Below are 14,401 nucleotides of genomic sequence, written 5' to 3'. Positions count from 1 at the left end.
TTGTCTTGCTTACCTTGCTTTGAGCATGCTTGCCACATGCTTGGTCGAAAGAGGCTATGCTACATGCGTACCTTGCACTGGTGTAGAACTCACTATTGCATACGTGATGCAATACAAGTATGTAGATAGACATATCTGTAGGTTATGATACGAGCCACCGTATTTGTTGCCTCTAATCGTATGCAAAAGATATAAATGTAAAAATGTAAATAAACATTTGAGCTTCGTACACCGACGGTCGGATGATCACGGCAACAGAGATTTGGTCCAGGGGTTAAGAGGGGTCAATATACTGCACTAGCGTAGATGCCGAGCTAATAGTGGAGTTTATTAAATGTTTAGGCTTCGTTTCTATGCCGACTATTGCGAAAGACTCCTGTTTAATATATTGACCTAATCAAATAATAATTATCTGCCTCGCTGTCTTCTTCAATACAACTCCATGAGACAGAGTCGTACGAATCTGCTCATGTCATTCTTCAAAACGTGCCTGGTGAAGTTAATGTTGTATACTTACGACACCACAAATTGTGTGGAAGCTACCCCTCCATTAAGCAGTGTAACAATGCAGCACAGCCCAATATTGACCCTGCGGAAAGCCTGTCGTATCAGAATGTGATAAGGCCCATTTGCGAATTTGACCAACGGCAGACTACACTCAACAGCCACAGTACATAGTCGTAAAAATTGTAACATTTCAATTAATCTAAGTATCGTTCATTATAACATTGGTGCATGGTCATGAGAAGGTGTTAACGGCACCAGATCATCTTCATCACCATTCAATAACCCTCGATGTTCCCCTGTTCTTGCTTCTCTTGCAAGTCCTGTCTCCATACCCATATCGTCCTGTCCGTTCGTTCTTCTAGTTTCTTCTGCACCATTCAATACGTACCAAACGTCTTTCTTCGTCAAAAATCCCTGCAATACACCTCGATCGCAATAAAGGACATATCGAACACCTAGTTTCTGAAAATAGTTTGCCGTGAGGAGAAGGTTTGATCGTGAAGGTAAAGTGATAGGTGTTTGATCCATCCATGGTCGAAGATCGAGTGTCGTTTGTGGATCCGCAAATGGTTGATGTGAAAAGAATGCTTCCGTCTCAGGTCGAAGCGATCGAGGAGCTTGTGTGGATATTTTGAGATTGTATTGAAGTTCCGCGCGCGATATGTATCCTAATAATATAGCTTCTCTGGGATCCGAGATCACGGGAAAGCCGCGATATGGATGACTTGCCAAAACATTAGTCAAAGATTCAATAGTATGACCGGTAGCGGTAAGCACGACGAGGTCTTCAATTCGAGTCATGATTTGCCGAACCGATATATCAGGGATGGGAATTTCATCACTATTATCCAAGAATGGGTATTCATTCAAATGAATCCAACTTTCATATATTCCACGCTTCCCGAAAGCATCACCAACCCATTTACTGATCATGACAGCAATCATAATTGGTAAAACGTATGTTAGAGCTCCGGTTAGCTCGAACATAATAACGACGATTGAAACTGTCATTCTAGTTACACCGCCTAATGCAGCAGCAGCTCCTATAATCGCGTATGTACCGGGGGTAACACATGGAACATCTGGCTCGCAGGTGGCGAATGCAAAGAATTTGGGGAAATTGTGAACCCATATCTCGACAAGAATGCCGACGGCACGACCGAAAAGCGCTCCTACTGCCATTGAAGGTAAAATGATTCCTGCTGGGACTTGAAGTCCGAATGTCATGGATGCTAAGAAGAAGCCCAGAACAGCTGCAAATAGCAATAAAAATATTGTTCCAATAGTAGCAGCACCAGTTTTGCATAATCCGAACTGGTCATCGGTAAGCTTCGAACACTCGGCAAATAAGGAGAAAACTAGCTCAGATGATTGAGTTCGCATGTAAAGGTTTGGGTAGTTGACTAAAGCAGTTAAAGTGGCTACAATCATAACCTGTGTTATCGGTCCAGGAAGCCAAGTAGCAGTTTTCTTCCATTGAAAGATGCTTGTATTGACTTTGATAAAAAGTCCGCCATAAATTCCCTGACTGATGTTAGACTATAGGAGTAAAGATTTTTGCTAAAGGACTCTTACCCCTAGAATACCCAGAAAAGCATAGGGTATCATTTCAAACCCATGCCAACCAGTACTGTAAGTAACTTGATATAGAACAAGCTTTCCACTTCTAAATGGGTCCAATGCTTGTAAGGTTACTGCAGCTGTCATGGCACATACAAAACTTTGCCACATAGTTTTGTCGGGAAAGTAGTATGAGAGTTGCTGAGTTTGATTAGTCCATAGACATGGTGATAACTCATCGAGTACCTACCTCTAGACTGAAGAGCACCCCACCAATGGGAGACCCAAAGGCAACAGATATACCAGCAGCTGCGGCCGCTGAAAGTACCTCACGTTTTCGAGCTGAAATTCAAATCAGTCGAAGATCGGGTTTCAAGCTTCAGAAATTGGACGTACCTTCGTTACCATTGATGTTAACAAATAATTTCATAAACACGTTTGCACAGCAACATGCTACATGTACAAGCGGGCCTTCTTTGCCAAGCCACATTCCAGATGCAACCGATAGGCACTACTTGTATCAGTATCTAAATGGAGCTATATATTTGACGAGACTCACCAGTCCAAGGGACTTGATAACCAATGTCCAAATCCCCATAAAACGCCGAATCACAAAGCCACCTAATATAGTTTTGATCTCAGGAATACCACTATGCTTCGCATATAGAGCATATTCTTGAACCAAAACACTTGAAATAAAAGCAAAAGACAGCTAGTCCACGTCAGTAAATGCACCAGGTACAATCGATGGGCCCGACCTACCGAAAATAATATAAAAAAGAAATATTCTATAAACCATTTCCCACCCGCCGAACCAATGTTAGACGCAACACTCCACGGTACCCAATCGCGGCACTTGGCAACACTGTCATATCCGTAGCAGCAGAAGAATTTGTTGAGGTAAAAGTGACCTCCGTCTTCTCCAGCTCGACAATAGCCCGTCTTTAAATCTGCCAGAAAATCCGTGACAATATCAATTCCTGCTGCAAATGCGCCCGCTGCCAGCCCTGTCAGAACAAGAACTATCCATATCTGACTTGAATCCAAAAGCTGTTGTACATATCCAACCAATCCTGTTGCATTCGAGTATAACGTCCGTAGCCTTTGTCTTTCTTTCGTATATTCAAAGATCCAATCAATAGCTGTCATATCCTCATATCCAACGCGTCGGCCTGGCCCCTCAACATACCAGTCCAATGGCCCTCCATCTTTAGGCGTAGGATCATGTTGTGAATTATTTGCTATTGGGTGCACTCGACCATTCCCTGGGCTTGGTGTGCTTCCTCCCGGTGATGGTGCATCATGCCGCGACTGGGATCCAGTGGTTGGTTTGGTAAATGCAGATAGAAATTTCGAAGTCGCAGGTTGTTTCTGTTTGCGCTTAAATGAGAAGTGGTTTGGGCTGTCATCGTCAAGTGGATCGTCTGCAAGTACAGCTCGGGGATCATCGTTATCGCTGTCATCTTCGGCTGAGGGATGATTTGGTGGACTGCGACTCGACGACGAATCGGGGTGTCGCCGAGTTGCGAAATAACCCGCGGATGAACTGGCCATCTTATACATTCGATAGAAATATCTGCATCTTCCGCGACAATCGTAAGTTGGAATAGCTTTGTCGTTGACTTAAGAGTCTCGAGTGCTCTAGAATCCTTCGGATCAATATTCTACCGAATTCCGACCGAAAGCTATTAATCCTAATTCCATCACTCTTCCAAAATCAAAATTTTATCTAATTCCGACGTGGATTAATGAGAGATTTTAGATATACTCTGAATCAAGCATGTCGGAACTAAAGGTCGGTGATAGCTCAAATCCTGAGCCAACGGGTCTCAGTAGCCCTGGCGCAACTTTTGAAAAAATGAAGGATCTCCTAAAGGCGAAAGACGACACTTCTAGGTTCGTGGGACTTGCTCTCCTTAAATCCGTCCTTGACAACGAACAACAGCTCGTCAAAAACACAGAACGCCTACAGATACTTTGGGAATCCATATCCTCAAAGTTTTTGGATCGACTATTGCGAGCTCAGTTTGGTGGAAAAATTGACAAGGCCCAAGCAAAAGATATGGTAGATCTCGCAGTAGCTGTGCTACATACATTCTCTATACTATTGCCAGAAGATGTTCGAAGGGGACCACAGCTCACTGGAAGAACAGGACCGCTGGTCAAAGCACTAGTTCAAAGGTAACACTCCAACTATTCGGATGTGAATCACGTGCTAAGGCCACCTAGTTCCCCAGAAACTGCACAGCTTATTCTCCAAACGCTGTTAACTATAGTCAGTCAGGTAGAAGGATCTTTAGAACTTTTGAAGATTGAGGATCTCTCCTCATTGACAGAGATAGCGCCACAATACCCTCTTGTTCTCGACATTTTAAACTACACGTGGGCAAATGGTTCTACGATCGAAGTACAAGCTGTCCATGAAAGTATCAATCGAGTGATTCCAAATCTCCTTGTAGTATTCAAAGGAACTGATGCTGTTACATTTTTATCTTTTATTTCAAGCTTTATACCCAAATTAACTTCCGAGGTAAATCAGACTTCCCCTACTCAGTACCGAGTCTAACATGTTTTAGGCGCTTCCACTTAATCCAAAGTGGCTTAAGTCTGTAATTGTCTTGCTTCGCGAGTTAGTAAACAGGAAACCCACACTTGCTGGTAGAGTTGCATATACCCAGGCGGCAGCGGCATTGCTACAAGCATACCCTGTGACATGTCCTTCATTGTTGTTCAACGATGATAATCTGCATATCTCGAACAAGAATGAAAGCAATAGCAAGCCGTTTTCTTATTTATTTGTAAACCTTTTATTGATTGACTTGCGATCATCCTTTCCGTCACTCTTAGCGAAATTGAATAATAGTGATTATTCAAATATCTCGCAACGACTTGCAGCTGCATTTGATGTTCTCTCAAATTTCATAGGATATCTTGTTCGAAGTCTCGATGAGGAAAATTCCAAATCCTTCACCATGCCCCCAGATTTAATGTTAAAGTTGCGAAAGGGTATTGCCGAGACTATGTCCTTGGCAATTGAATACCTGCGAGATAGATGGGACGCATCTATTGCCGGTACTTCCGGATTACATCCTTCTGCACGAGTTGGAACCGCTGCCACATCTGAAGGAACAAGACTCACTTTAACCTGGGATTCTATTCAAGACAAGGTTACTGCGGACCCCCTGATTCTAGCGAGTATCAGAGCATTAGCCATATGGATCTGTGAGGATGAGAATGAGAATCTACGCAAAGAAAGTGCTGGTATGATGGATATGTTCATTGAGCTATACAAAATGAGTAATGAGGATGAGCCTGACTTCAGATACCCTATATTACTAGCACTTGAAGGGATTATGACCAATGAGGATGGCGTGGAAGCTTTCCTGAATCATGATGGATGGCAAGTAGTTTCCGAAGATCTCCTCAGTATTCTTAGCCATATTGCCGATACCACACTACCCACCAATCCCCAATCTTCCATAATCGCAGAAGCAGCAAGAGGTCTTCAGATCGTACGCATTCTACTCGCTGTCATAGATGAAGAGTCAACATCATATATCAAACAGGAATGGTTGACTCTGATCTCAAACACATCTGCTATAAAACTACCTGCATCATCATCGTTTTCGGTGGTCATAGAGCTACATATTGCGATGCTACAACTATCCACAGCATTGCTATCAAAAGCAGGAGATGGCATGCGAAAGCGTTACGCGAATGATCAAGGAGCTCAAAGAAAAATGGTAGAGGAATTAGAGGTCATTGTAGGAAAGATGGGAGATAAACAGGAGGCGGATGAGTTCAAAGAGTTACTATCAGACGTATTGTTAGATTTGGATAATCTGGGTGTAGGTAGATGATCATTGATATTTTTAGAAGTGAGTTTAGAATGAAGTATGGTCTCTACTTTATGGATATTATGGCAATATTAGCAAGTCTTTAGGGACTTAATGTCCACGACAGACTATCAATTTTCTGCACCTCTAGGTTAATCATAAGAAAACCATTATCAGCCCCATTTCAACCTTCTTTGCCTTACTTTTCTGCCCCCGTCCCCCTTCTCCGCCCAGTAGTTGTCTCATCTTCCAATTCATGGGAGCAAAATCTATATACACTACCCCTTACTCAAACCTTGGAAAGATTTGGAGTCTTCTCTCGTTTCTCCACTTTACAATACAGAAAGAAAGCTTAAGAGTTTAAGCCAAAGTCCGTTTTTTATTGGTTGTAATAATCAAGCATTCGTGTGATCGACTTAACAGTTTCTTGATGCGGATATCCGGATCTACAAGTAAGTTCTCATGCTGTCGTACCAAAATTGAAGAGCCCCTCTCATATGCACGCTTGCTATCCGCATGTTACTTTGTTACGGTATGATGACTTGATTTTACCTTTTCACTATTTCTCTACACCAGTTCAAGCGAAGTTTCAAGACTTCAGTGAGATCGAGAAAAGATTACTCGCCAGAATATCAGGTTAAATTGTTTTTATTAGATGGAAAGTCCAAATTTCGTTGTCGTCCGCGGTGCAAATTTCTACTGAAAACATACAATCCCAACTCGAACTCTTGTATAGGGTTTCTGATCACGTCTATCGACGCATAACTGATATTTTAAATCTTGCATGTGAAGTGTAACACTGATAACAGATACCGGAACTGATCTCGGTGTACGATCTAGTTTATGGAGGTCCTCGTGGCTTCTGCTTGAGGAACAAAAATGTTGTGTATATGAGCGCGGGCAGAAGAGCGGAACAGACGTTGGAGGAGAGTCAGAACGAAAAGTTCGCATGAGAGAATCGGATGGACTTGGGCGACAAATACATTTTGGTTGGATTAAGCTCTTTGGTATTTTAATCTTTCATATTAAAGATCTTTCTTCATCTCTCCAGTGCGATATTTTGGTTGTTTATATTCAAGATCGTGAACAAGTCCAGTCATTGTCTCAATGAACTGATCAGCTACTAGTACGTAATATTTCTATGGTATGATAACAGTTTTCGTCCTCATCGGTGGCAACTAAGATTCTTTGCGCCATACAAAAACATTACAAGATCCCCAGGCCATTTGTACTCTTCGCATCTGGCCATAGTCACATCGTCTAAAACAAACATGTCCAATTCTGCCACGAGGATCATAACACTTAAACGGCAAAGCGTTCCGAGCCATTCATCATGCTGTGACAAGTTCATTGGGAAATGCAAGTTCACTTCCCCGGATGAGTTGACACTCTCGGGTATTTGCAGAAGTCAGAATACTACAGTCCATGCGTCTTTTCGTCAAGTAAATTAGATGTCACTTAAGCTTGAGAATATCTCTCACGATGTAAATTGAGCCGCGACATAACGAAAAATTCACTTGGATCTCTTTGCAAAGGTTTCATCTTGCTTCTATCATGGGACTTACAAAGAAAACATTGGTTACCAGTCATTCAACGCACATTCTGAGTTGCACAGCACTCGTATCCTCGCTGCGTCTGACAATGGTGCGATGTAACTTCAATGCACAATCATCGTCGAGTAATATACATTTATGATGTAAACCAGGGTTGTCGATAACATCTGAATTTGAATTATAGAGAAGTAAGCATAGCGATATTCAGAGTCTCAGGATCCTGATTCTGCAAAATGGTATATCCTGCACAATCAAGAGAACTTCAAATCGAACACTGAGCTTCATCTTATGCATCTATCCGAAAGAAATCTTGATTTTGTATCCTTCATGAGTGTTCCACGATGGGATGATCGCTTCGACATTGTGACAATCAGGAATATTGAATACTCCGATTCGAGGATCTTAGTTGGTCGTACGAAATGGATTCTTGTATTAAAAGAGAGATATTTCTTCTTATAAAGATTGGGATCCCTTTATCATTATCATTAACGTTGTCAAAGTTTCTAATTCGATCTCAAATATGCATCTCCAAAAATTCCTCGTCATTCTCTCTTCCCTCACTGTCGTTGGATTTTCAGCTCCAGTAGTTTCACAAGGTATGTAAGGGGGTTTTCCTATCCTATTTCTTAGCACCTGGATAACAGCACATAACTCACAAATAACAGAAGAAAACTTCGAAATCACCGAATACAGTGAACCTAAAGCTCTAATCCTTGCCCAACATAGCTCCTCGCCCAAAACTCACTACATCTCACCCATCACCGAAAGCAATGCAGCCGCAGCTACAGACAAAACCATCGAGCGAGCTCTCGGTCGCAAAAACCTCGACGAACCCCTCGAAATTCTCGTCCCAACATCTATATCAAAGCAGAAAAAGCGCGGAGACGACACCATCGTCTGGGTTCCACCACCACCAACTTCGAAAATTCCTCTAGCACGTGGAGATGCAACTGTGGTTTGGGTTCAACCTCCACCTACGTCGAAGATTCCTGTGTGATTGATCTAGATGACTGTTTGCTGGATCTGTGTCGATTTTGGAAATGGGGTATTAGTGGATTGGGAGGAAGGAGAGCCGTGAGATGGAGAACTATAATGTTATAAAACTTGAGGTTTCGATCGAAACTCGGCAAGTCATCGATGGGATCTTGCACTTGCGGATATGGGAAGATTGTTTCGATTCAAGATGTGCTCTGCCCGTATTCAATGGCCACGGTTTGAGAATTGTTTCTTTGTATCTCAGTTGTAAGATTGGTACAGCGATGAACTTCCTAGGAAATGAGTGGGGAAACAACAATGATTGGACTCGATTTCTTAGATATCCCAATACTTTCCTAAAGTGAAGCCACACTCATCTTACTATGCAGAAATCGTTTGAGTTTCTTCAACGATGTGATATCTTGTTCTGAAAAGTGATCGGATCATCATATAGAACGTTGGAAGATCCTTCCATTGAATCCATGAATCGAAGTGAAGCATCAACCTACTTTGTGAATCACGTGGGCTATTAAATGGACTGCCATCGATGAATCATCAGAGAGGTAGCTTCAAAGTTAAAATCTTTTTTTTAGACACAATACCATTAGCTAGCAATGATCATGACCCTGTGTAGAATATTGGCAGTAGAATTATTGGAAATCGTCATCATATAATATTCATGATATTGTATTCCATATTGGTATAATAAAGACATTATATCTTCGCTCGTGAGACCTTTCCAAAAACTCCTCGCTAAAATTTCGATAGTGTCCGAATAAACATACATCCCATATTTTCTCCAAACCCATATTCTCATCACAGTGATTCTCCCAGATCACTCTTCATCAAGTAAAATCAAGAATGCCACTAGCTTCTATCCAAATCAGCCTTTCTGAACCCCGCCAAAACTTTTTGCCCCACCCCTTTCTTAGGCGGTAACACGTCCTCTCCTCTTCTCACTACCGGCTGTGGATACGTTGGCTGAGCTACCGTTGGAGTTTCTTGCACGGGTTGTAACGCTGTACTACCACTTCTGCTCGACTTGTTATCCTTCAAAGAACTTGAGCCTGCTCTTTTCGGCGAATCTACATGCGTACTCGAACTCGAGCTCCTCGCTTCCACAGGCAAACTCGGTTGTCTATGATCCTCGCCCTTACCCAGCAACTTCTTCGGTAAACTTGGTACACTCTTCCAGCTCTTCTTGATCTCTTCATTTTCTTCTCTATCCTTTTCCTCATCTCTCCTCTTTCTAATTTCCGGATCTACTTCTCCTCTTTCCTCTGCTTCTTTAAGTCTTCGGGTGTTTATCGTTTCGATAGCTTCAGAAGTGAGTTCTTGCTTCATCATTTTTTCAATTACGTCATGTTTGCGTGTACGCTTGTCGCCCATGGATATTAGAACTCCTCCCATGATGTTGCAAGTGATACTACAGCATAGAATGACTGTCGTGAGGGCGAATGGTCGAGTTTTGTAAGAAATTCCCCATGTGCATGCACCCAAGGTGATTTGAAGACAAGAATGTAAATCGAGTAATAAGACGACGGCAAAAAGTAACTTCAAAGGGAATGCGTAATGGGTCTCTGTCTCGTGTGGCTTGTAGAATGTGTGACTTTTGGAGAATTTTCGTTCGTGGTATTCGAGGACACTCTGCTCTTCTGGCGAGAGGACGGTATATTCGTAGTTTGGTTGTACTTCTATTTGATTGCGAGCGACCATTCTATCGGCGTACCTCTTCGGTATGCGTGGCGCAATTCTACGTGCGAAACTGTTGGGCATTCGACGGGCGCATAGACTCTCGATATCGACTTTAGGAGGTGGAGCAATATCTTCCTTGCGTTGTTCTGGGAGATCGTTATGGTCCCATAGCTCTGGGAGACCGAGCTTTTCGCGACGCTTCCAAGTTTTGCGGTGATAGTGTGCTATATAGGCCATGTGGTAGGTATCAACTGCACGGAAAGGAGCTAGACCATCACCAATGATTGCGAAAAGAGCAACGAGTACATTATCAACAATGTTGACAATATAAGCTTTTCGAGAACCGAGGGATATCCAGCCGATGAGAAAGAGTACCCAGGCCGCACCGAATAACGTGATCAAGGTTGCGTAAACTGTGATGAATAGTCCCAAAGCTACATAAATAAAGTTAGTCAAAAGCGGACCTATAGTAAAAAGTCAACTCACGCCTGCGAACATACTGTCCAAATCCTTTCATTGAACGCTTGAATTTCGCTCGTCGGGAATGAAGTTGATGTCTAACGAGATCATCTAGCTCATCCACCTCGGCGGGCGTCCAGCCACCAAGCCTTTCTCCATCAGGCAAAACGGCATACTCTAATTTTGGCGGTTTCCATGAATCACCATCCACTTGTTTTTCTGGACTACGTAGATTCTTCAACTTTGCTTTGATCTTATCAATCGTACGTACTTCTCCCGGGCGTTCTGAAAGTTTATATGTTGGCTGACGATTAACGAAACCTCCCATTTGAGGCACGAAGAGGGAATTTTGAACATTGGTAAGAGTGGAGAGAGTAGATATTTCAGGATCTGCAGAGAGTCAGTCTAGTAGCTGAAAATCTGGTATGGCTGTACATACCCACAACATCTAGCAAATCTACCATATCAGGGTCACATTCATGCTCATAAGATTCGGGTTCTTTGGAGTATTCCCCTCGACCAAATAGCGATCGAAAGCGGTTGGTAAATGCATTCCCTTGCGATGGAAGAGGGTGGTTTGCCGCTTGAGTCGCGGATTGTTCTGAAAGTCCTGCGCAATTTTGCTGAGGGGTTCCATGAGATAACGGAGTGGAGGTAGATTTCTCAGAAAAGTCCCTTGTTGAGGGTACATTTCGTGATTCGGCAGTCGACGAGTCGCGATAGATACGAATGGTAGGCCGTTGGTGTGTAGTCAGAACGGACTTTACTTTTCTACCGACTGCAACAATCGGATTTTCAGTTGTCGAAGACGACGGCGAAGACTGTGGCGAGTCTTGATGAGCCATTCTGAGGTTGCTTTCTTCGATTTGCTGTTTGTTACTCCATACGACGAAGATCTGGTAAAGTTGTTGTAGCAGCACGAGTTTGTGGGTTTAAACTCATTAACTGAAATCACAGAATGCACTCAAAGCCAACGCCCTCTTCAAATGTTTAAGTCTCGAAAGATAGGCGATTAAATATAGAGGAGAGTACCACAGATTGAATTCAGGGTCCAATGGACCTACTCATGTAGTGCTATCTATACATTTGTGAGGTTGCACAGGGGTGCGACCCTGTTTTGGGTCGACGATGTCATTTTGCAGGTAAAATTGCAGTAAATATTGTAGCGCGACAGAGGTCACATCCTAGGGGTGATCTGTTGGCAAAGTTCCAAAATACCTTGGAACAGGATTCGTAGATGGCAGGGCTACTGAGCTCTGATTGGCCAAAGTTCAACAAACTACGGGAGCACAAAGCAGGTTTCTTGAAAATACATGAGGAAATGAGGAAATAGAAAAACCAACAACAAACATCTCAAATATACAAAGATGATGCAGAATGGATATGCACAGAGGGGAGGAAATGGCGACATATCAAGGTAAAAAATGGTGTATCAATTCTACAAATGATGACCAGCTAAAACCGATGTTGAGAAAATTGAAAGTTGGAGATGAATGCGAGTCAATTTCATCTACAGAGTTAGCTTACATTATTACAAATCGCTTGAGAAAGCCCCTGGTGGCCCACCCAAAGCGACCCAGGTCACGTGTCGGATATCATTCAATCATTTGTGTGATGGATGTGCCACATACTTCGTACACAGATTTCACATTCATCCTCCGTTGACCATTATACGGTAAGTACCACATTGCATATGCATTGTAAACCATTAAACAGTATCCACCACATTGCATATACATTGTACACAGAGCCCAGAGGACTTGAAACGAGGTCAGCCTACAGTAAAGCGTACTCAAGCCTCCAGCTTCCCGACGTCTTCCCAAGTAGTGTGGCTATGTGGGAAACCCAACGCAGCTACCAATTCGACATGACACGCATGGATTTGTCTGTCGCATTTCCACTGCAAGAATTTCCACTTCCGTTCCATCTCTCCTTTCATTCGTAGTTCGTCGGGACTCGGGTGAGATCACGCCTGCTAGTCATCCATTCACTCGTTTCATATCGGATGGTGGATAATGGTTGATCTGACATCTGTCCGCATGTACAGAGTAAGAAGTCGGATACCCCATTTCCTGGCCGGTCAGAAAGTAGAGCGTTCAACTTATGTGCCTGATCAACAGAACAAGTCCCACCTTCTTTTTTGACAACACTACGGAGGTTGACGGCGTAAGTATTGTAAAACACACCAAAAAGTGACCTAGCTTTTCCCCATTTTTATCAATTGAGCCAATCATACCATCACGCTGGTTGAAAATCTATATGGTGAACTCTACTCGTAGGTGGTGAAAGTATTGTAACTTTCATTTAATCCTAGCGGAATCATTTAAATTCATCAAAATGTGTAGTTTTTTCATCAGAAATTCTATTCTAAGTCTAGTTAGAACCAATAGAAACTTTCAAGGCTTCAAAGCTTTCGAATCATAAAAAATGAAAAAGGTAATGAACTACAGCAGCATGGGAATTTCGTAATGTGAGGGACGGGGGAGCTGAAGAAAAGATGTTGAAGTAAATTATAGTCTTTGATGCGTAACTAAAAGGAAGCTGGAAGCGAAGGTTTCAACTTATAGGAAGAGGACTAGCTAAAGAGGCTACTTTAACCGGTCACGTGCCTCACGAGGGTCTGTGCGCCCTCACACGTCAAACAGGTAAAAATGAGGCTTATAAGACTTATCCTATCAACCTCTGTACGATGTACTCATGCTGTTAGAAAGTACATAAAGTTGTAAACTACAACGTGATTGATTAATAGCCCATGTCTAGGTGGAGTGTTACATACTTTCTAATCGCACGAGTATCATTTTGAGATTGAATAATAATATAGTAAGAGCTAATTTAGATATTAATTTCGATTAGAATTCGTTAAACTTTTCGCTTTTTTTTATTATAGCGGATTTCGCGGTAGTAATTTTTTATTCTTTATTTTTAAAAAGATAGATTTTCATATTTCGTCTTCTTATTTATATATCGATTTCGATATAAATTCTATAGAAATAAGAGAAAGTAGAGTATATATATATATTTTTAAATAGGAGAAATTCGAATTTTTAGTATATAGATATTCTAAGCTTATTATTACTATTTGAATAATTAAATAAGCGAATGTAGAGATAGCTTTAATTTAATTAAAATCTAAATTTTAATTTAAAAGAGTTTAAAGCTTTAGACTTATATAGTTTAAAGTTTTAGACTATAAATCTATGAATTTTTTAACTAACTGAAAACGATAATTATTTTTTCTGATTAGTATTTTCGATCTGCGTTTTTTATTTTTCTATATAAATTAATGGAAATATAGATCGAAATACGAATTGAATCTAAGGTTTTAGAAAGCCTGTAAAATATTCTATTAATTTATGAACATTTATATTAAATCTGTAATTTAATATTCAAACAGAAATCAGGAATTCGTTGTCAAAATGCATTCAAACTAGCCCTAAACGTTGTGAATTATAGATTACACGCCTACGAACATTGGAATTCAGTCCAGATTTTCAAAGTTTTGACAATTGGATAGAATAATAATCAGCATTAAAGCTCTCGTTGTGTCTTTTGATGTATCCTTTGCATCCGCAACGGGTGAGTGGAGATAATAGTAAGGCTGTATGCTCAAAACCACCATGTCTAAAGCCATCCCACGAATGTGATGCCAATATCAAGAGCTATATCTTTCCAGTTGGTCGGAAAGCAGTAATTTAATCCCAGTCAAGTCTCTTCGGTGCGAAGTGGTGAGCAATGATTTGTGGCAGAGCTACGACTTAAGAAGGCTGGAACAGTATTATCTCTATATAAGTTCCTTCCCGCCCGCTTTTCTTTTCT

The 14,401-nt window shown here is 41.6% G+C and overlaps 4 protein-coding genes across 4 annotated transcripts; 2 read left to right on the top strand and 2 right to left on the bottom strand.

Moving 5' to 3' along the window:
* Window positions 1-720: 720 nt before the first annotated feature.
* EAF01_008784 (uncharacterized protein) lies at window positions 721-3,621 on the bottom strand (the record flags this gene model as incomplete). Its single annotated transcript, XM_038917040.1, has 6 exons — window positions 721-2,031; window positions 2,083-2,268; window positions 2,318-2,409; window positions 2,464-2,578; window positions 2,627-2,779; window positions 2,830-3,621. 6 exons carry the CDS (start codon window positions 3,619-3,621, stop codon window positions 721-723), a joined length of 2,649 nt encoding a protein of 882 aa, XP_038767434.1.
* A 200-nt stretch (window positions 3,622-3,821) lies between these two features.
* On the top strand, window positions 3,822-6,038 carry EAF01_008783 (uncharacterized protein). Its single transcript, XM_038917039.1, has 3 exons — window positions 3,822-4,248; window positions 4,297-4,597; window positions 4,644-6,038. The coding sequence occupies exons 1-3, from the start codon at window positions 3,848-3,850 to the stop codon at window positions 5,925-5,927; spliced, it is 1,986 nt and encodes a 661-aa protein (XP_038767433.1). The 5' UTR covers window positions 3,822-3,847; the 3' UTR covers window positions 5,928-6,038.
* Window positions 6,039-7,976: 1,938 nt separating this feature from the next.
* On the top strand, window positions 7,977-8,453 carry EAF01_008782 (uncharacterized protein; the record flags this gene model as incomplete). The annotated part of the gene is made up of 2 exons (XM_038917038.1): window positions 7,977-8,052; window positions 8,122-8,453. 2 exons carry the CDS (start codon window positions 7,977-7,979, stop codon window positions 8,451-8,453), a joined length of 408 nt encoding a protein of 135 aa, XP_038767432.1.
* A 607-nt stretch (window positions 8,454-9,060) lies between these two features.
* On the bottom strand, window positions 9,061-11,618 carry EAF01_008781 (uncharacterized protein). The gene is made up of 3 exons (XM_038917037.1): window positions 11,025-11,618; window positions 10,613-10,975; window positions 9,061-10,560 (listed from the first exon to the last, which is right to left on the bottom strand). Exons 1-3 carry the CDS (start codon window positions 11,428-11,430, stop codon window positions 9,299-9,301), a joined length of 2,031 nt encoding a protein of 676 aa, XP_038767431.1. The 5' UTR covers window positions 11,431-11,618; the 3' UTR covers window positions 9,061-9,298.
* Between the last annotated feature and the right edge of the window lie 2,783 nt (window positions 11,619-14,401).

Source organism: Botrytis porri (assembly GCF_014898465.1).
Source record: "Botrytis porri strain MUCL 3234 chromosome Unknown BPOR_012, whole genome shotgun sequence".
Classification (NCBI taxonomy): domain Eukaryota; kingdom Fungi; phylum Ascomycota; class Leotiomycetes; order Helotiales; family Sclerotiniaceae; genus Botrytis; species Botrytis porri.
Note: the sequence above shows the minus strand (reverse complement) of the source record. Positions and strands in the feature narration are given on the sequence as shown.